Genomic DNA, 20,095 nt, shown 5'->3' with positions numbered 1-20,095 from the left:
GCCAGCCAAATTAAATCTTGTGATCCATAATAACTCGGCTCCAATAGGTCTGGGGTATTTTTAAGACTAACAAAATTCACACACATACACACACATAGCTCGCTTGCCCAAAAGGGGGGCCTAAACGCCCTCACTTACCAGCAGCGCTGTCGGACAGATGACGTTAAATCGGCGGGGAGCGACTCTGTTCAGAACTGCAACCAAGTTCACGTTGCTTTTGGTGCCGTTCCGTGCATTTGAAAACAACAAACCCTGTCAGCCCACCGCTAAGGCACGCCGACAGAAGCAATGAGGGCGTTAACGCTCATGTGACGATGTAACGCTCCACCGGACGCGCAATACCAAAGAGTTTATCTCTTCTGCCTGCTATGAAGTCGCTCTGACATAGCGGTTAACATAGCGCTTTTAACAGCGCACACCCCTTCTTCCCCCCCCACACACACACACACTGTGCAGCAACGCATGCGCAATGTGGGGTATGCGCACTGGCCGCTAGAGAGGTTTCACTGACTGCGAAAACCGGGCAAGTTAAAACTTGTGTACGGGCGTAGCAGCAAGCAGGACTTCTCAAAGTGCCCCGTTCAAAATCTACAGCTCATCACGATCATTTGACCTATGCCTCATAAATCCGGCTCAAACTGGACTATATTGCAGACGGAGCAACATCTGGAAAGGCTTTGCAGCTGGCTGAGATTAAAAAAAAAACAAAAAGAAAACTCTAAATGCAGCTGATACATGAAGTGAATTCTGAGCTGTTTTTTTTTTTTTTCTTTTCTTGAAATATTGAAAATGTAAAAAAAAAACGTAAATTACAAAGGATAGCTGCTTTCGGTAGAGTTAAATTCTTCACAAATATTCAACTCATTTGTCTTCGGAGACATTTCACTTTTATTGATAGGGCTAATTCACAACAACAGCTGCCACAAGGCACTTTATGCTGTCAAGATCCTACAATAAGCAAGCGTTTGGCGACAGTGGGGAAGAAGAGCTCCCTCTTAGGACAAAACCTCCCACAGCAGGCTCCGGGAGGATCAATATTTAATTATGTATAATGATTAATTGCATTATTAATGTATACGCACACAGAAGGTTTAAGGGAATGGCTGAAAAAGGTGCTCAGTGCATCATGGGAATTTCCCACCGGCTGAAACCTATTACAGTGTAACTAAGGGATGGTTCAGGGTCACCTAATCCAGCTCTAATGATGAACCCTATGAAAGCCTAACCTTACAAGTAGAGAGAGTCTCTCAATAATTAATTAATGGCACTGATTCTTTACGCAGTCTTTTAGGAACAAATTTTAAAAGAAAATAGGTGCTATAAATGCACTAGATAGACTATCAAGTAGTTTACAAAAAATTGAATTACCGAGGTAAAAGTAGGCTCCAACATCAAAACTTTGCTCATGTGCACATAAGAGTCCACATTGAGACAGTGGACTCTTATAAGTACCTGGGTGTTCACCTCAACAATAAACTGGACTGGACTACAAATACAGACATCCTGTATAAGAAGGGCCAGAGTCGACTCCACCTGGTGAGGAGACTGAGGTCCTTCGGAGTCTGCAGGACTTTATTAAGGACATTCTATGACACTGTGGTAGCATCTGCCTTTTTCTATGCAGTGGCCTGCTGGGGGAGTGGATGCACGGACAGGGACAGGAGCAGGACTGACAAACTGGTGCGGAGGTCTAGCTCCGTGCTGGGATGTCCCCTGGAGTCTGTGGAGGTGGTTGGCGAGAGGAGGATGTTAGTAAAGCTGACATCCATCATGATCAACCCACATCACCCACTGCATGAGTATGTGAGTGGGCTTAGCAGCTCCTTTAGTCAGAGACTGAAACACCCTCGCTGCAGGAAGGAGCGCTTTCGCAGATCATTCATCCCAACAGCAGTTAGACTCTATAACTCCTCAATCACGATGTCATAAGTCACTGGACACTGTGAACATCCACGGTCACCACTTCATGCATAATGGACCTTCCATGTGTATGGACATGTGCAGGTATATATGTATGTATATGTATACATATGTATATTTAGTGTGTACATGTCTATACATAGGAATAGTAGTGGTACAATAGCTATGTCAAGCTATATAGTTTATGTCTTGCATATTTCCAACCATACCCATAATCACATACTGTGTATGCTACCATAGTATATAGTGTATTATCTTACTTTTTTTTTTTCATTGATTGTACTTTTTTGTATTTTTGTATTTCCTTCTGATATCTGTAACGTAAAAAATTTCCCCATCGTGGGATCAATAAAATCTTATCTTATCTTATCTTATCTTATCTTATCTTATCTTATCTTATCTTATCTTATCTTATTCTATAGATGTGTCATCAAATCATAATGAGTTTTACTTTGATCTGTCAAACATTAACTCTTGGTTTTGGATAATTAGCATGTTGCTCTCAGTCACGCTACATAATAGTGTATTCTGACCAAACTCAAATTTCAGTTCACTTTTCCCGTCTTTACTATCACAGCAAGAAACACCAGTTTGTGTCAAGCTTTGTCCTTAAGCCTACATTTCTGCTTTCAGTGAGCATCATCTCGTTTCTTTTTTTAACACAATCAGGAGCGTGTCAGTGGAAAGTTTTGAGTCTTGGCTGCCTTTGCAGTTCATTAATAATGAGCATTAATCCAGGCAGTTTCAGACACATCCAAATACCACGGATTCATGAATGCCCAATGATTCAATTCAATATTTCCAACCCTCTATGCTGACGCACACTGCACACAGTTATAAACACACTTTTTATGAGACATTGTTAACTACTTTGTGATATGAAATACAATTTCATGTGAAACTGTACTGACAGAAGCTAGAGTTCGTAATGGTAATCATTCATGGAGAATGATTTTCCAGTCATTTATGATGTGATCATGGATTTGAAATAACCTATCCCCTGTACCATGTATTCCTAGGAAGTTGTTTAGTAGCGACAAAAGACACACCCAGATACAGAGTCTCCAAGGGAGGTTACTCTGTGGCAAGACAAATAATGTTTCTTATGTTGCAATGTCCCTTCCTCTGCCCTTCTTGTTCTCACAACAACATCTGGAAATTAGTTAATTAGTAACACAAATAATCTTATATCAGCTAGACATAACTCAGATGAGTCAAACATCTGATGCCAGATATTTGTTGTTTCCTTGAAAGAGATACCAAGCAAATACTGGGGAAATATTACATAATACAATGACAGCCACTGTCTTTTGAAATTGTTTTGTTCAAGTAGTAGGACATTTGATTCTCACTCTCACCAAAAGAAGCTGAAATAGCCTCATATATTCTATACAGGTTGATCCCGCCTGTGGGGTGAAATTGATGGAGTTACTGTTGAAGGGTACCTGATGAACTCGTCTTTACATTTTTTGTACAGGTACCAACATTTAGAGAGACATATTTTTTATCTGTAAGTAACAGCATGGTGTAGTCTGCCATAAGTAACAGACTAAAACATAAAAAAGAAAAGATCAGCGCTTCTGTTGGGTTAATAATAATGGATTGCATTTATATAGCGCTTTTCGAAACACTCAAAGCGCTTTACAATTCCGCTATTCATTCACTCTCACATTCACACACTGGTGGAGGCAAGCTATAGTCGTAGCCACAGCTGCCCTGGGGCAGACTGACAGAAGCGAGGCTGCCATATCACGCCATCGGTAGGTGAAGTGTTTTGCCCAAGGACACAAAGACCAAGACAGACAGAGCAGAGGATCAAACCAGTAACCTTCCAGTTACAAGATGAGCTTCCCAACCCCTTGAACCACGGTCGCCCCACGACGGTTACTGGTTGGTTTATACTAGTTTTTCCTTAGAAAACTCATAATTCCTTGTTTGTTTGGTTTTAGAACATAGATGTTTAATTGTGTAGATTTGAGAAACCACAGTCTGAACATCTTCTATATCTCTTGGCAATGAACATTCATTGGGTTCTTTAAACGAAAGCGTCGCTCCTTTACGAGTTTATTTGTCCAGTTCCATCATCAAGTTTAGCTCGTCATTAATCATGTCTGACTCAGTATAAGATAGATTGTGTGCAGTCTTTCTTAAGTGGATGTCAGAATTATTTTCCCAACAATGCCCAAGAATACAATAGCAAACGGGATCCTGTATTAGACTTTTAAATGTTATGTAGAAGAAGTAGCTGCAAAGAAGCTTTATCTTTCTTCCTTGTTTCACACTGGGGAGAGGGTATAGTAAAATCATAAGCACAGAAATAGGCCAAAGTGCAATAAAACTAGGTGTTCATGTTATAAACTTAATGCTGCTGGTAAAACAATTAAAACAATTAAAAAAACACACAGTGGCAGATAAGTTAATGAATAACGGTGTTTATTATGTATATGTGGCTTTAATTCAATTCAATAACATTTTTTATGTAGCATCAAATCACAACAGTTGCCTCATGGTGGTAAAGACTCCACAGTAAACTCCAAAAATCATATGTCCCCCTTCCCCCTTTGAGCAGGCATCTTGGCAACAGTGGTAAGGAAGGAAAGACTTCCGTCTTTTATTTTGTCTATAAAGCTACTGTACTGTAAGTGATTCTCATTTCTTATAGCTCAGTATGCCCACCAGTCTCACTGAAACCACGAAAATGTTTATCTGTAACCCAGCTGCTTCATCGCTGTAGCACAGCCAGCTGAACTCACTCATCACAGGCAGAAAGATCCAGGTCAGTGCCACCGCACACTGTACAGACCACCAAGGGGACTTAAAGCTCAACGCTCTCCCAACGATAGTGATCTAAAACACACTGCTTGCTATTAAGAGACCTAAACTCTGCGCTCTCCTTTACATCTTTCTTGGTGTTGAAATTTGTGGGATGATGACACTCAACTTGCATGTTCGGGGGCTTTTCCACACCAAACCACAGTCACTGTTTTCAGTTTTAGTCTTTAGACAAGTGGATGAGCATTTTAGTCATTTATCAGTATTATTCATCGAAAACCAAAAACATTTCCTTCCACTTACCCAATTCAAGGTCAGTTCGAGGTGAGGGATATGACATGTTGAATCTATCCCAGCTCTAATCATGAAAGAGGTGGGGTACATCCTGTGTGGGGCTAACACAGATAACTGTTTCCACTCACAATCGCACCTAAACTCACAAAGGCACAGTGAAACCATGCACACTCCCAGTAAGAACACACAGGCAAATATGATCCTATTTTAAGCTGTCAAATTTTAGTGAGCCTAAAATAGGTCTAGTGGATTAGAACACAGGGTACACATACAGTATCTGTGAGGCAACAATATAAACCACTGCCTTGCAGTGTCACATGTCAATCTAATCAAATCATGTTTTGTCTTTATAAACAAAGGAAACCTTTTATATTTTGGCAGATTTTAGTCTAACACTGATTGATATATGGAACATTTATACTGTCCTGAAGCAAGGTGCTTTATATACAACATGCTTAATTCACCTATTCACAGCCAGTTATACAAGCACTATTTCTATGCAGAACTGCTTGCTATCTAACATTCACACACATTCATACCCCGATGGATGCATCACAGAGCTACTTCGGTTTATTATCTTGCCCAAGGATATTTGGCATGTAGACAGGAGCAGGCAGGGATCAAACCACCAACCGATTGGTAGATGATCTGCTCTGCCTCCTGAGCTGAAAAAAAAAAAAGAATACTGTACTCATAAATATACTACTCGCTTCAAGTGCCATTACCTGAACCAAAGTCAGGGCTCTTACACACAAAAGGATACATTAAAATGCTTATGTATTCAGAATATTGTCACAATTACTTAGTGTCAGAAGATTAGACATCTGGAATCCTGACAATGAAGCAGCTAAACAGCAACAGGTGGTTATAAGCTAACATTATGGCACCTAATGTTAGGCTAGCGCTAAAATATGCTTCCTCTCTGATAAACAGCTTGATTAAATTCTCACATTAATTGAGAATTCATGTCCAAGTCCAACAATGCTGTGCCTTAACGTTAGCTAACACGGCACAGCAGAGCACAGCATGAGAAAACAGAATTCAGCGTACATTCTGCAATTTGCTGGCATTCATTAGCGATCGTGATCAGACCATTTATAGGGCCACAGTTCGTTAGTTTAGCTTGCTTTTTACATTACGTATGTGAAATGTGACACGTGTTTTGTCTGACGTTAACAGCCATTCACATAACTACATCTGAATGTGTGTGTGTGTGTGTGTGTGTGTGTGTGTGTGTGTGTGTGTGTGCGTACACATGCGCATGCTCAAGGATTTGGTAACAACAAAGGCTTCATAGAACATCTGTTCCTTTTAGAGATTAGTCTCAATTTTTATGTTGCAACGTTGGCTTGGCACGAAAGAGCCGATTATAAGGGATCTCTGTTTGCAGCGCTAAATGTCTGCTATTGTTTAGGAGGTTGGGGAAGAGTGAGGAACAGAACACAGTAGTACATCTTCAGTGCAAACGATTCCTTGTAAAGGGAATATAAGCCCTGTCTGCTTTTTGGAAAAAAAACCAAAACATCACACATTGTCCTCCACTTGATACTGTGAATACTTCATATTCCACAATGAGTGGACTAAACTTAATGTCAGCTATCTAAAACCTGTTGTTTGTTACTATGCTTAATGAATAGTGAAGTCTGCCAAGGAGAAGTGAAAGCTCCCTTGGAAGGACGATAGGGGTTCACAACAAATTTTCAACTTGATCAGACTTTGTTTCAACTATTTATTCATTAGTTATAGTTGGACCGGACCTAGTGCTGTCTGACACTGTCCAAGTGTCAGGAAGATACAGTCTGGCCAACACACGTTCAAATACACCCATGCACTGCAATTCCAAACAAGAAACAATGGTTGGCAGGTTGGCAGAAATACTAACAGCAAAAGATGATAAGTCTAAAGAAATATTTAATTTAAAATGAAGAAAGAAGTGTGGTTTTTTTTCCTAAAAAGGAATTACATTCCCTGTGTTATCACTCGAAGCCCAGTTCAAATGTCATACCACTGTCAGCAGTTTGTAATGGGTGGGTATTTCCCTTTCTCATACACAACCCACACGTAGACCTCATGATATGACCCATTCATGTTTCCTCACTGGTACTCTCTATTGTCGGAATTTGCAGTAGAATACACCACCTAGTGGAAAAGACAACCTCCTCTCATTACAAAGCTGAGACTACAAACACAAACGCCTTTAATGTTTACATTTAAATATCTTGCCCACTCACACTATAGTTCACAAGCTGTGACAGGAAAATTGAATTCCCATGCTGATCATTTTTATTGTTCTGCCACATATCCAGTGTTAAAAAAGCAATAACCGCACGCTGTGATAAAAGGAACACTAAAACGGAGGTCAGTCAGTAGCTAAGTTTCTCCCTTCCTGCGTCATATTCTTTAATTGCTGCTGATGATGATCACAGGAAATGCCACTAAAGTGTTTATGGCTCTTTCGCATCACTTCCAGTGGAATAGCAGTCCCAGCAGGGCTGTGCTGGGACATCAGCTTGTCTTCTTTTGAGCTGTCTGCTCCATCTAATCCACTGCTAGAGCCACTCATCTGGAAATTATGAGTCACCTCTTTTTTAACCAGGTCCTCCAGGTCTGAAGAAAGAACAAAGGAATGTTTTTAAAGACATTATCTCACCCAGAGAACTGATTCATGCAGATGACCCTTTTATTTCTTTTCTCTTTTTTTTGCTAGTTGGATATAAAAGAAGATTTACAAGTAAAGTGTTGGGGAAAACAAACATGAAGGCTTCCACAAACTTGAGCACACTCCTGTGCATTTTTAATAAATTCATTTGAAGTTTATGAAAACGCATCAATCTTTTAGAAGCTGTAGTCAAACACTAATCAATATATATTTATGAGGAGAACATTTTTTCTAAATAATAACCCAGAAAAGGTCATCGCTGTACCTTTGATAAATGACAGAATCACTTAAGAATTGTATTTTATATTAATTTGGATTATCTTTATCTAATATTAAAATTTGTTTGATGATCTGAAACATTTAAGTATGAGAATCAGGATGAGGAGTTTATCACAGCACATCACTTTGATTTGTGATGTGTTAAATCAGTCTGTGATTCCCAGCTGATTTAAACAAATATCGTTTTAAACATGGCATGACTGATCTCAGCTCGTGTTCGTATCACTCTCTTCTCATTACTTACACTGGAGTACCGTCCTGTTGACAAGCGTATAGGCTTGGATGGGGTTCCTGCTCAGGTCAATGTAGTAGTAGAACTTCAGCTCCTTAGGGTACTGAGAGTGGGACAGGCTGTGAAGCAGAGGAATCATCCTATTGGACATGGGTCCCTCTGTCAGTACCTGGTGCATCATATAATTACACCAATCATCCTGAACAAAATTAGGAGTGATAAGCAGAGCTCGTAAGTGACTGTTCTCCACTGCCTGACAAAACTCGGTGCAAACTGCACCTCCTGGACAGGCGTCCCTCTGCCACAGAAAGCATCTGAGGCTGCGGGGCGAATCCTCGAGGAAGGAGACCAGGCGTGTGGCCTCTTCAATGTCACTTTGGGCGCTGCTGTGACAAACAAATACGTCATACTTTCTTTTCCATCTCAACTCACAACTGAGAACAGTAGGCAGCTGCCGTGGTTTCGAAGGGGTTCCCCCGGGTGATGATGACAGCGACGACGAAGAGCACGATGGTAATGTAGATGAGGATGATGTTAATACACCGCTAACAGAAGACACTGAACCTTTTGTGGCTTCTTTATTGTGTTGCTTTGATAAAGATCCTCTTGATTTCAAGAGTTTCTGGAACCAACCTAAAGGAAACAAAAAGATTTTAAGGTCGATTTGTTTTTCTTTTTAAGTATAAAGATTTCCTGACATTCCACACAACTTATGAAAAATCGTGTGAATAACAGTAGATATTTTTGTCACACGTGCACAAACAAATCCTCAAAAGGATTCTGATCAGATTTACACTGAAAGAAGAGACCAGAACTTTTAACTTACCGTGCATGTTGCTGAGGTCGTCATGGTTGTTCAAATCGTATCCAAAGTACTTCTGACAAATAGATATAGATAGTGATAGATAAATAGATAGTGTTGAATTCCATCGGTGGGAGCTTCTAAAAATCCAATTTCTCCACTCTTTAAAAACATCGCAACCCGAGGCTGTAGCCGAAAAGCTAACTCACACAATAGCAGCAAAGAGAAAGTCACTGATATCACCATAAAATGAGGAAGTTAGAGACTGCTGGAAGGGATGTCTCAGCATGTGCAGTCAAATTTCAAATGCAAAAACTGTCAGACTTCACTGATCACCTTATTCATCGCTGTAAACTGACATTTGTCAAAAAATTTTTTTTTGCTTTTTTTTAAACAATATGATATAAAAACCTGATCTCATAAAGAACAAAATGAAGTAGGAAGCATGAAGACAAGATGGGAAATGTTAATAGGCCTAACCATGTCCACAAATCTATTTCTGTAATCCATGTGTTACTATGGTTTGCATTTCCAGCTTCACCATGAAGGAAGTTAATAAAACCACTGTTATATATTTAAACAAGAGGAAGTTTGGGGTGACAGTAAGCCTCAACCGCCGCGCCCCCACCCCCCAACACACACACGTTATTTATGAAAAAAAAGTCATGTACTATGTTAATTGTGGTGGGGGGGAACCCTCATTTGGGCTTTTCCCACATTTCAGCATTTTTGAAGTGTGGGAAAATTTCAGTATAATTGGTCTATTAAAATTTGAGTAGCAGGGTCCATATGAGTGCACCAGAGGTGGGCGGGTTTCGTGCATCTGCCCTCATAGCAACCACTGCAAAATGATACCATGTACTTTTTTGCCCCTCAGAGGCATGAGCTTTCACACTTTTTTCCCTTCTGCTATGCCACCTTTTGTTACACTTTAAGGATATTGGCATTTTTGGGTTGTCTCAAGTCCCAGAACATGAATTCTCTAATCATTTAAAGTAACTGAAATAAATATGGTAATAGCTAGCCAGTAAAAACTAAAAAGAAAAAAGATTTTAAAGATTTTAAAAAGCAACGTAACTCATCATTACACATCTATACATGTTTCAGAGTTTCAGTCAGTAAAATAGTTGCTTTGGTTTGGTTAATCTCCCCTGGGAATGGAGTTTGTAATCAGTTCTGTCTGTCTGTTAGCAGTCTAGCATCCACAGTTTTTAAGGCATTATTTTCATTTTTTTTTTTTCTTTGATGGTAGATACCAATAACAGTTCCACCTGATTTAATTTTTGTTTAAATCTGGTCAAGTTCACACCTAATGTGAAAATCAGCAAAAATTTTGTATTACTCACAATTTTCCCAAATCCAGAAAATTTCTCTCCACAGATAAAACTCTCTTTATTAGTAATGCACATCAGGAGATCCAGGAATCTGGAAACAGCGAAAACAGGTAAGGCCAAAAAAAAAAAAAAAGTAGTGTTATGGACTGAATCACAAGTGTCGGTATCTCACAAACACCCACACTGATAGATAGAAGAGATAAAGAATAAGGAGAAGAAAGACAGATAAAAAGGATGAGCCAGCACTATCTTGTCTATTTAGTATTTTTACTACACTGTGTTAAACTGGGAATTTATGGGTGAAGGTTTAATTTCTATCGCCATCAACAGCATATAATTTCCTAGGCCCTAGAACCTGTAGAGAAACAGTTTTCTTGTATATTTACAGTACAGTTTGTAGTACTACATGTATGCATATAGGAAACATACAGACCAATCACGTGCATTATAACTCATCACACATGAAGCTACTCAGCCAATCATTTAGTTTCTTCAGTGCAACCCTGCGAACACGCGTGTGTGCAAACAGAGAAGTCTGAGAGGAGATGAAACGCAGAAGTCCAAAGACAAAAGTAAAAGCAACAGAGAGAGAAAAGCGGTCGGTAAAAGCTGTTCTTAATAATTCTTGATGTGACTGAGGATAAAGAAGATGAAGAAACTTCTCTTTCCCTTTTTAAATGAAACATTTTTTTTTATGACAAAAGCTCATTTATTTTAATTTTGAATGTAAAAGAACATTGTTCAATTTTATTATTATTCTATTATTAGAGAATTCTCAAGTTCATGGTGAAATAATAAGCATAGTTCAAAGTATTATTTAACTGAATGTTTTTTCTTTTATTTGAGAGCCTGTTGTTTGACTACATACAGACACTGATACAACTATTAGGCTACCTCAATATATATTATATTGAATTATGTGTTACTTTGTAATAACCGAAAATATTATAAAACAATAATACTTCTGGACCTTAATTTGAGGACTTTTTCTTTAATTGGACTTAGATTAGCTTAGATTTTAATTGCCCTGTCTTCGGCCTATATTATTACTATCAAATAACACAATTATTTACCTGAAATTTCTCTTTAGGTAATAGCTTATACTGAGTACTCAGGGAACTGTAGGGGAATTTTTACTGGTTAACTTAACCCAGCTGTTTCCTCTTGGTAGTTTCATATTTACTTTTTTTATTTCTCTTTTTGTCGTATGCAAGAAGAATATGAAAAAATGGTGCTTTAGACTGTCTGTAACATCAGTTGTTCATATATATATATATATATATATATATATAGAGAGAGAGAGAGAGAGAGAGAGAGAGAGAGAGAGAGCTTGTCACTCTTTTTCACCCTATAGGCAGGGATTATACTTTCCACAATAGACCAATTATACAGGGATCTCTGTCCATACATATGTATATATATATGTATATATATATATATATATATATATATATATATATATATATATATATATATATATATATATATATATATATATATATATATGCTTGTTTTTATTACATTTTTAATAAATGGCAGATTGGTTCATCTGCCTCCATTTCAGCTCTTACCTCCACTATCTCTGTATATGTCCAAACTACCTCAGCCTAGCTTTTTTTCACATTGTCTCCAAAGCTTCCAGCCTGAGCTGTCCCTCTGATGAACTCATTTCTAATCCTGTCCTACCTGGTCACGCCCAATGAAAGTCTTAACATCAACTTTTTGTCAGTGACCCCATCTCCAAACCATACATCATAGCAGGTCTCACTTCCAATTTACAAACCTTTACTTTCCTCGCTTGCTGATATCCTCTTGCCACAAATCTCCACTGACACTTGTCTCCACCCATTCCACATTTCCTGCACTTTTCTTGACCTCTCTTATGCACTGTCTGTTGTTTTAGATTGTTGACCCCAGGTATTAGAACTCATCTGCCTTCAGTACCTCTATTCCTACAGCTTCACAGTTACACTCGCCTCATTCTCATTCGGACATGTACTCTGTCTTGCTTCTACTGGCTTTCATTCCACTTTGCTCCAGAGAACATCCCCCCAGATACATAAGAGATGGGTGGATCGCTGGTATTATCAGTGCTGTCGTTGGTATAGGATTGACGCTAGTGTTATCTTGTTTGTAACCTCTAAGTTTAGTATATAACCCACTTAATTGCTTTAGATAAATTATATTTTGGGAATGAAAAAATATATCTCAACGTGCCCTTTTTATTATTATTATTATTATTATTATTATTATTATTATTATTAGGATAATGATGATGATAAAATCACATTAATGAATAAATCATGTATTAATTTATTCATTAATGTATTTATTTAGTTATTTTTATAGCCTATAACACATTTAAACAACAGAAGTAGACCTAAAGAGACAGGCCCATTACAAATTATTTTTACAGGTAACTGGTAAAAATATTGGCATCGGTACTGGTAAAATAGACAGGAAAACACTACCGGTTCATTGAAATGACAACTGCGCAAGCGCAAACCTCAGCAAAAAAAAAAAAAAAAAAAAAAATGCCGGAAGTCAACATCACTTCCTGATCGTGCCTCTGACGTGTCTAAAACAGTTTTTTCACTGGTAGTGGGTTTCACTCCTGGGGCATTTGTTATCAGTTTAAGTATTATCCGGTAAGAGTTCGTGTTCTGAATGGCAGGCAAGAGCCGTTAAAACGACACTGTATTTTATAAACCCAGGGCTCTCTTTCGCTTTTATCCACATATCTGTCTGTGTTTTTATTTAATCCAGGTACGTGCTTAGAAGATGCTAGACTTCTTCACCATCTTCAGCAAAGGGGGGATAGTGTTGTGGTGTTTTCAGGGAGCCGGTGTCACTGAATCCTTCACGGGGCCGGTCAACGCTTTGATCCGCTCAGTGATCCTTCAGGTGAGCCTCACGGCTAGCTGCTTGTGGCTGTTGTCTTTTTATCCAGCTCTCTGTAACAAGGGGCCAGCTAATGCTAGCACTAGCGGGTAGCTAATGCTAGCACTAGCTTATGGCGTACCGATCAACTAAATAAGCTTCTTCTGGGCTGTGTGCCCCCCCCCGCATACCACTTATTCATATATAAGCTTAATATTTCCTGTGCTATAGTGACGTAATTTAGGTGGTTGAAAACACACACAACGATAGCTGCAGTAGCAAAAGCTCCCGTTTACATGCTGTTTATGTTTTTGTTTTTTTTTTCAGGAGCGAAGTGGGAACAGTTCGTTTAGTCATGGGGGCTTGAGTCTTAAATACAAGCTCGACAACGAGTTTGAGTTGATTTTTGTGGTAAGTCGTTCATATAAGTATTGAATGAATTAAAAAAAAAATCAGGTGGGGATAGGTGTTTGTGTTTTATATGTGTTTATGATCATTGCCTTTTTCTCGTTTCACCTGTGCATCTCTAGGTGGGTTTTCAAAAGATCCTGACGCTGACATATGTGGACAAGTTTATAAATGACGTCCAGCTTCGCTTTAGGGATCGCTATAAGAATGAGCTGGAGCAGAAGGGAGCTTTAAAGCTGCTCAACAACAGCTTTGAGTTTGAGAATGACTTCAAAGTGCTTCTCAGGTAAAGAAACAAAATAATTTCCATAATAAAGACTTAGGCACCAAACAACACACAGGCCAATGTCTGTAGGTAGGCATGGAAATTGTGTATTGGTTTTATGTGCAAATAATGTTATTAGTAATATAAAGCCAATTCATTCATTGTCTTCCGGTAATCCAAATTCAGATTGTGGTGGCAGCAGGGTAAGCAGGGCATTCCAGATGTGATTCTTCCCAGCCACACTTTTCAGTTCTTGGGCGATTGCACAAGATATAAATCTCTCCAGCGGGTTCTGAGTCTACCTTAGAGTCTCCTCCCATGCCCAGAAAACCACCAAAGGGAGGCGCCCAGGCGAGATCCTAACCAGATGCCTGAATCATCTCAGCAGCTTTTAACATGCAGGAGCAGCAGCAGCTCTACTCTGAGACCCCTGCAGATGTCACAGCTTGTCACTCTTTTTCACCCTATAGGCAGGGATTATACTTTCCACAAGTCTGCTAGAGTTCACTTGGGTCCCGCTGACACAGTTTTCGTCATCAGATGGTTAACATGAGGGTCCACTTGGACGTTTGCGTACTTGCCCGCGTTACTGCTGAGGCTGCATCAAACTATCTGCCCAACTTGCACTCTATCTTTCCATCCCTCATAAATACTTGAACTCCTTTGCTTTATGTTCGGGAACATAAAGCAAATTCAAATTTTATTTTAGCAGCAATCAAAATCAAGTCTGTCTTGATAATGGCCAAAATATGTTTTTAAATATTTGTTTTACATGCCACATAAGAAATATGATCAAAAAGCTGTGAGATTTAATCGTTTTGTTGTATGTTTGTTTTATTAACTTAGAAAAAGTGAAAGATGCATCCCTGACAGTTTCTTTTTGTTATTACCTATGTTGACATATATTAATTGTTTATCAAAAGTGTGGCGGAGGAGAGCAGTAAAGCTCGAGGCCCTGCCGGGATGCGGACCTTTGAGCAATCTGGGAAATCTCAAAAAACTGTGAAGTCAATGATTGAGACAAAGGGTGGGGACAAAGGCAAGGAACAGGGTGGCAAGAAGAATAAAAATGCCAAAAAGGAGGGTAAGTGCTCTCTTTCGGTTATAAAAAGCAAACTCTAAATGGGTAAGGGTAACGTGATTTCAAACTCAGTTGACTCTAATCCTTTCCAGCTCCTGCAGCTCAGCCTGCCAAAGGGGATCAAGACAAGGCCTCAGCCTCTGGCCAGAAGATGGTGGAGAATGGTAACCAGAGCCTGACTGCCGAGGAGATCTTGCAAAAGAACAGAGAGGAATTCTTCCGTAAGCACAGGCCAGGAGCTTCTGAAAAACCCAGGTAAAGCAGCTGATACTTCCATTTAAAAGAGAGAGCAGGCCAAGAGCGATGTGTGTTTTAAAGACACATCTTGATGTCATTATCAATCTGTCCTGAATCCCAAGTTTATTATTTTTAATTGTGTCCTTATTATTTAAAATTCATTCATTTTTCTTTTCCCCAAAACTTATATTAAGTGTTACTTGTGTGTGTGACTGTCTGCTGTGTTGTGTTAGAGCCATGGTTTGATGATGATAATTGATTATTTTCTTTCCTCCTCGTGTGCAAAGCATGTTGAGACACTCATTTTTTTAAATTTTTTTTTTATTCTGATCTCGTTCTCACAGTAAGTCGCCAAAGCCTCAGAAGCCAAAGGGGAAACAAAATCGTGTTTGGAACAATGGAGGCAGCAGCACCAGGGATCTGGACTACAGCGACAAGAATGGAAATGGTTCTCCAAATGGTGCCGAACAGAACCTGGAAGCACAATTTGATCCGGTATTTAGTGGTCTTTAATCTAACCACCTAGATCCCTAAGACATCTGCAGTTAGATTAATGTGATTAAAATAAGTGACGAGATGCCACATACTTAGTTCCTCGTTTGTTTTTCAGGAAATGCAGCCAGCCTCCATGAAGGGAGACTTGCTGTCTGTGGAATACGAGTCCAGTGATGAAGAGGAGATGGAGGAAGAGGATGAGGAAGTGGTCATCAGAGAAACAAGCAAGCCAAGGTATGAAATATTAGTTTTAGAGTATCAGGAATAACATTTTTAATGTTGTCTAAACTATAATTTGTGCATTTCTTTCTTTCGTTTTCAGTTCCAAAAAGGGTGGAGGTTTGTTTGGGATGCTGAAGGGCCTGGTGGGCTCCAAGAGTTTAACCCGGGAGGATATGGAACCAGTGTTGGAGAAGATGAAGGACCACCTGATCGGTATGAAGTCAGCTGCAGAAGGCATGATAGCCCGGTATTCGTTGTCTGGTATTCATTGTCCTCCTTTCTGATCACACAGCAAAGAATGTAGCAGCCGACATTGCCTCCCAGCTGTGTGACTCTGTAGCCAAAAAACTGGAGGGCAAAGTCATGGGCACATTCACCAGTAAGTACACATTATATACATAGCAAAGTATTGATTTGTAATTTATAGTATGGTTTAAGGATCATGTTTATATTCCTTCTTCCTCTGAGTGCACCAGTCCGCATGCTGGGAAGAGAAATAAAATTACAGTAATCCATTTTAAACATGAAGTGTATGTCAGAGCCTCTCATACTGATAAGTAAAGTCAATTAACTGCAACTCTTGTTGTTAAAAAAATAACTCTGATGATATGAATGCTGTAACAGTATGACCCCCTTGACTTGATTCACATACTTGGCCTTAACTGGCAATTCCAACTTATTCATTTCTTTTATTCATTGTAATTATGAATTGTGGTACTATGTTACTTTATGGTGTAATTATATTAAATACACTACATCTGTAAATGATGTTGTGCACTAGCACATATGGGTAACGCCTTGTGTGTGTGTGTGTGCAGCTGTGGCCTCAACAGTAAAGCAGGCCCTGCAAGACTCACTGGTGCAGATCCTGCAACCCAAGCGAAGAGTGGATATTCTGAGAGATGTCATGGAAGCACAGAGCCAGCGAAGACCTTTTGTCATCACATTTTGTGGTGTCAATGGAGTGGGAAAGTCCACCAACCTGGCAAAGGTGAATTGACATTGAAATTTTTCTGCTTGTTGGTAATTTGAGTAATTTACCGTGTCCTTGTAAAGGTAAACTTTCCTTTGCCTTGGTCTAGATCTCCTTCTGGCTGATAGAGAATGGTTTCACTGTGCTGATCGCAGCCTGTGACACATTTCGTGCTGGTGCCGTGGAGCAACTCCGCACTCACCAGCGCCGCCTGAACTCTCTGCATCCCCCCGAGAAGCACGGTGGACGACCTGTAGTCCAGCTTTATGAGAAGGGTTATGGGAAGGATGCTGCTGGAATTGCTATGGAGGCCATTGCCTATGGTAAAAAAAAAAAAAAAAAAAATCTACTGTGGCATTAGTAAGGGGTTGCTGGTTGATGCCACACAGCACAGTGTGTTGTACCTTAGCTGTAAAGAAGGGATGTGGCACTTTTAATATTAGCATTGCACCCATTTCAGCATCACTTGTTCACCTTTCCACTTTTGATCCCTGTAGCCCGCAACCAGGCCTTTGATGTGGTGCTGGTGGACACTGCTGGACGTATGCAGGACAACGCCCCCCTAATGACAGCGCTGGCCAAGCTTATAGCAGTCAACATGCCTGACCTAGTGCTGTTTGTTGGGGAGGCTCTGGTGGGCAACGAGGCAGTTGATCAGCTGGTAAGATCACTCAGAAAGTTGAAATATTTTTTTTGTACATATAAGAGGTAATAATTAGTTCATTTTCAATTTGAAGTAATACAACATTTAGTTCATATCTGTTATGAATCATGCGATCTGCTGCTAGAGCTTTCAGTCAGTGTCTAACGCTACTAAAAAAAGAACTTGGTTAGGTTAAAAAAATTCTATGTATTCAATTGTCCAGCAGAGGGCAGTGCTATTGCATTAAGCTGCTGTTTTGTTACACCCCTGCCTCTAGACAGCATTAGGTTGGAGATTTACATGTGAACTCTTTCCTCAGCAGTTTGTACCTGAACAACTCTGCTTTTGCTTCATGTCCATAGGTGAAGTTTAATCAGGCTCTGGCAGACCACTCCATGTCTGACAAGCCTCGCCTCATTGATGGAATTGTTCTCACCAAGTTTGACACTATTGATGACAAGGTATTTTATTCTGATCACTTTACCATTGGGGCCATCTCATTTCTGTGATTTAGAGAATATTTGAATGCAGTTTGGTAATTAGTTTGCAGCTGCTTTCTGCCTTGTGAATAATTTGCATTATTTCTCATTCGTCATCCTTCCTTCTATACAGGTTGGTGCTGCCATCTCCATGACTTACATCACAGGCCAGCCTATTGTGTTTGTGGGCACGGGGCAGACCTACAATGACCTGCGCAGCCTCAACGCCCGTGCTGTGGTCAGCGCCCTGATGAAGGCTTAAGTTGGCCGCATGTTCTTCTGGTTTATTCATCTTTGCCACACTGCCACAAGATGTTCCAGCCCCGCTATAGCCCACGTTTCCATGCTGCTGCCCTGCGCCCCCTGCTTTTGGAATCAAATGAATGAACTAAATGTCTCACACAGGATGTTATTCTTCCAGTAAAAGGACAAGTGTGCATTTGAAAAGACAGAACGTGTTGCATCAAAGCCAGAGGAGCCTCCCTTTGTATTATTTTTAAACATTTGGGCCAAATTTAGAAAGTACCTCAGATCAGCTTGTGTTCCGAAACGGTGAAGTCTCATCCAAATTGATATATTTGCTGACTGGACCTAGGCTGTGCTATCGGTTTACTGGTTTACACAGTAAAAGCTTGGAAAAGAAAAAAGCTCCCTACCTGGCATTTGTCAGTCAGATTTCTTTCATCTAAATGAGGTCGGGTAGTGCGTGTTTGCTGGATGTGACATTTCAGCAGCTGCCTGTGCCTGAGGAAAGTTTAGTGACCACAGTGCCTGTCTGTCTCCTGTCTTCTCAGTTAACACTTCAATAATGTGGATACTTACCCACTAATTTCATGGCTTTGCAGGTCAGAAGAAGCAGCCCCACTAGTCTAGTGGGGAAGACAGTTTATGATTTACAATAGGGTGGGTGTGAATACCAGCACTTATCAGGTTAGATATTTTTTTGTGTTCAACAAGAAGAAAATCACGGCATAGAAAAATCAAGGTGGACAGGGCAGTGGATCAAGATTTCCTGAGCAAATTAACAGTTATGATCTAAAAGTCATCTCCCAGAGTTCCTCACCTATATAACACACAGTTAATTCATTGCCATTACAACATGAAGACTTTGATTCCCCAGTTTATAGTGGATGAAAAGCAGAAATCCATTTGTAAGTTTAGGTTTTTCTTGTTCTTACAGGTGTCCATAGATGTCAGACTACACTTCTAAGTGGTCAATTAAAGTTCTGTGGCCCTTTGACTTATTTCCCCCTCTGATTCATTCATCATTTGTAAGAGAAAATTGAAGTTTTAAACATTTCGGCCCCCCTTTAAAATGTGGTAGTGCAATATGAGAACTATAAAGAAAATTTGAGATAATTTATGAGAATGTAAACGTTTCTAAATAAAGCTGCTATATGCTATGACAGCCTCTAAAGTGGCGCTTGTTGTACTTTGTGTTAGAGATGCATGTACGAAAGGACAGATGGAATACCAAAAGCTTTATTTTGAAAATGGTGCTTATTATTATAAATACTACATCAGAAAACACATGCAAGTATTAAAAGTACAAAAAGGGGCTTTTTAGGAACTTTTTTTTTTTCTTTATTTTTAGCACAAGAGTGGCAAAGAGGTTGCTACTGCCGGGAACCGCTCTGATATGAAAACATCTGAATGTACGTTTTTACGACAGTCGTTACAGTAACTCGTCCCTTTCCCCACCAAGCAGTGTGCAAATCAAGTTTTCCAGGTTGTGGGATGAGCATGACTGATTCAATCCATTCACACAAGACTTAAAATCGAGAGCAGGGGTTGTGCGTTAAGCTCAATGCGTATTTACTGTATGTTGAAAATTCAGCATAACAGCATGTTTAACTACTGTGGATTCACATGTAGTGTTTCTGTCGAACTGAAAAGGGAACATCCCATTCAGTTACCCGGATGCTTCCCACAAAGTGGATGTTCCAGCAACATTTAAATCCAGTATAGCAGGGGATGCCAGGCAAACTTTTTTCCCTTTTAGTTAAAAACAGAATGAGAAGGGAATCTGAAAAATAATGATGTAATTAAGGTTCCCCATAGATTCCTAAATGTATTCAACAAAATCAGACTTGATCTGTGAGTAAAGCTGTGGAGGAAAA

General features: G+C 39.6%; 3 protein-coding genes across 7 annotated transcripts in view; 1 reads left to right on the top strand and 2 right to left on the bottom strand.

The window, feature by feature from the left end:
* The window catches only part of st3gal4 (ST3 beta-galactoside alpha-2,3-sialyltransferase 4), a 41,302-nt gene extending 36,100 nt beyond the window's left edge, over positions 1 to 5,202 (bottom strand). For 2 of the 5 annotated variants that reach the window (XM_040008724.1, XM_040008729.1), the window contains exon 1: positions 139 to 425. The gene's annotated coding sequence lies outside the window, so the exon portion shown is untranslated. Of the gene's footprint in view, positions 1 to 138; positions 432 to 4,995 lie in introns of those variants that run through there. The other 3 variants (XM_040008728.1, XM_040008730.1, XM_040008727.1) reach the window with 3 other exon arrangements.
* Positions 5,203 to 6,701: 1,499 nt separating this feature from the next.
* On the bottom strand, positions 6,702 to 9,260 carry LOC120719505 (toll-interleukin 1 receptor (TIR) domain containing adaptor protein). Its single transcript, XM_040008731.1, has 3 exons — positions 8,983 to 9,260; positions 8,169 to 8,789; positions 6,702 to 7,593 (listed from the first exon to the last, which is right to left on the bottom strand). Exons 1-3 carry the CDS (start codon positions 8,987 to 8,989, stop codon positions 7,346 to 7,348), a joined length of 876 nt encoding a protein of 291 aa, XP_039864665.1. The 5' UTR covers positions 8,990 to 9,260; the 3' UTR covers positions 6,702 to 7,345.
* Positions 9,261 to 12,807: 3,547 nt separating this feature from the next.
* srpra (SRP receptor subunit alpha) lies at positions 12,808 to 19,215 on the top strand. The gene is made up of 15 exons (XM_040009056.1): positions 12,808 to 12,940; positions 13,059 to 13,196; positions 13,500 to 13,583; positions 13,703 to 13,866; positions 14,769 to 14,929; positions 15,019 to 15,181; positions 15,508 to 15,658; positions 15,774 to 15,892; positions 15,981 to 16,093; positions 16,173 to 16,259; positions 16,699 to 16,871; positions 16,963 to 17,176; positions 17,351 to 17,514; positions 17,859 to 17,957; positions 18,109 to 19,215. Exons 2-15 carry the CDS (start codon positions 13,074 to 13,076, stop codon positions 18,235 to 18,237), a joined length of 1,944 nt encoding a protein of 647 aa, XP_039864990.1. The 5' UTR covers positions 12,808 to 12,940; positions 13,059 to 13,073; the 3' UTR covers positions 18,238 to 19,215.
* The last annotated feature ends 880 nt before the right edge of the window (positions 19,216 to 20,095 follow it).

The sequence above is a fragment of the Simochromis diagramma genome, unplaced genomic scaffold, assembly GCF_900408965.1.
Source record: "Simochromis diagramma unplaced genomic scaffold, fSimDia1.1 OVJJ01000344.1, whole genome shotgun sequence".
Classification (NCBI taxonomy): domain Eukaryota; kingdom Metazoa; phylum Chordata; class Actinopteri; order Cichliformes; family Cichlidae; genus Simochromis; species Simochromis diagramma.
Note: the sequence above shows the minus strand (reverse complement) of the source record. Positions and strands in the feature narration are given on the sequence as shown.

Coding starts and splice junctions, on each gene's coding strand:
- LOC120719505 (XM_040008731.1), bottom strand. Junction 7,594..8,168: donor CAACAGGACGGTACTCCAGT/GTAAGTAATGAG, acceptor TTCTTTCTTCAG/ACCTGGAGGACCTGGTTAAA.
- srpra (XM_040009056.1), top strand. CDS start 13,074: ATGCTAGACTTCTTCACCATCTTCAGCAAAGGGGGGATAGTGTTGTGG. Junction 13,197..13,499: donor TCCGCTCAGTGATCCTTCAG/GTGAGCCTCACG, acceptor TTTTTTTTTCAG/GAGCGAAGTGGGAACAGTTC. Junction 14,930..15,018: donor TAAAAATGCCAAAAAGGAGG/GTAAGTGCTCTC, acceptor AATCCTTTCCAG/CTCCTGCAGCTCAGCCTGCC.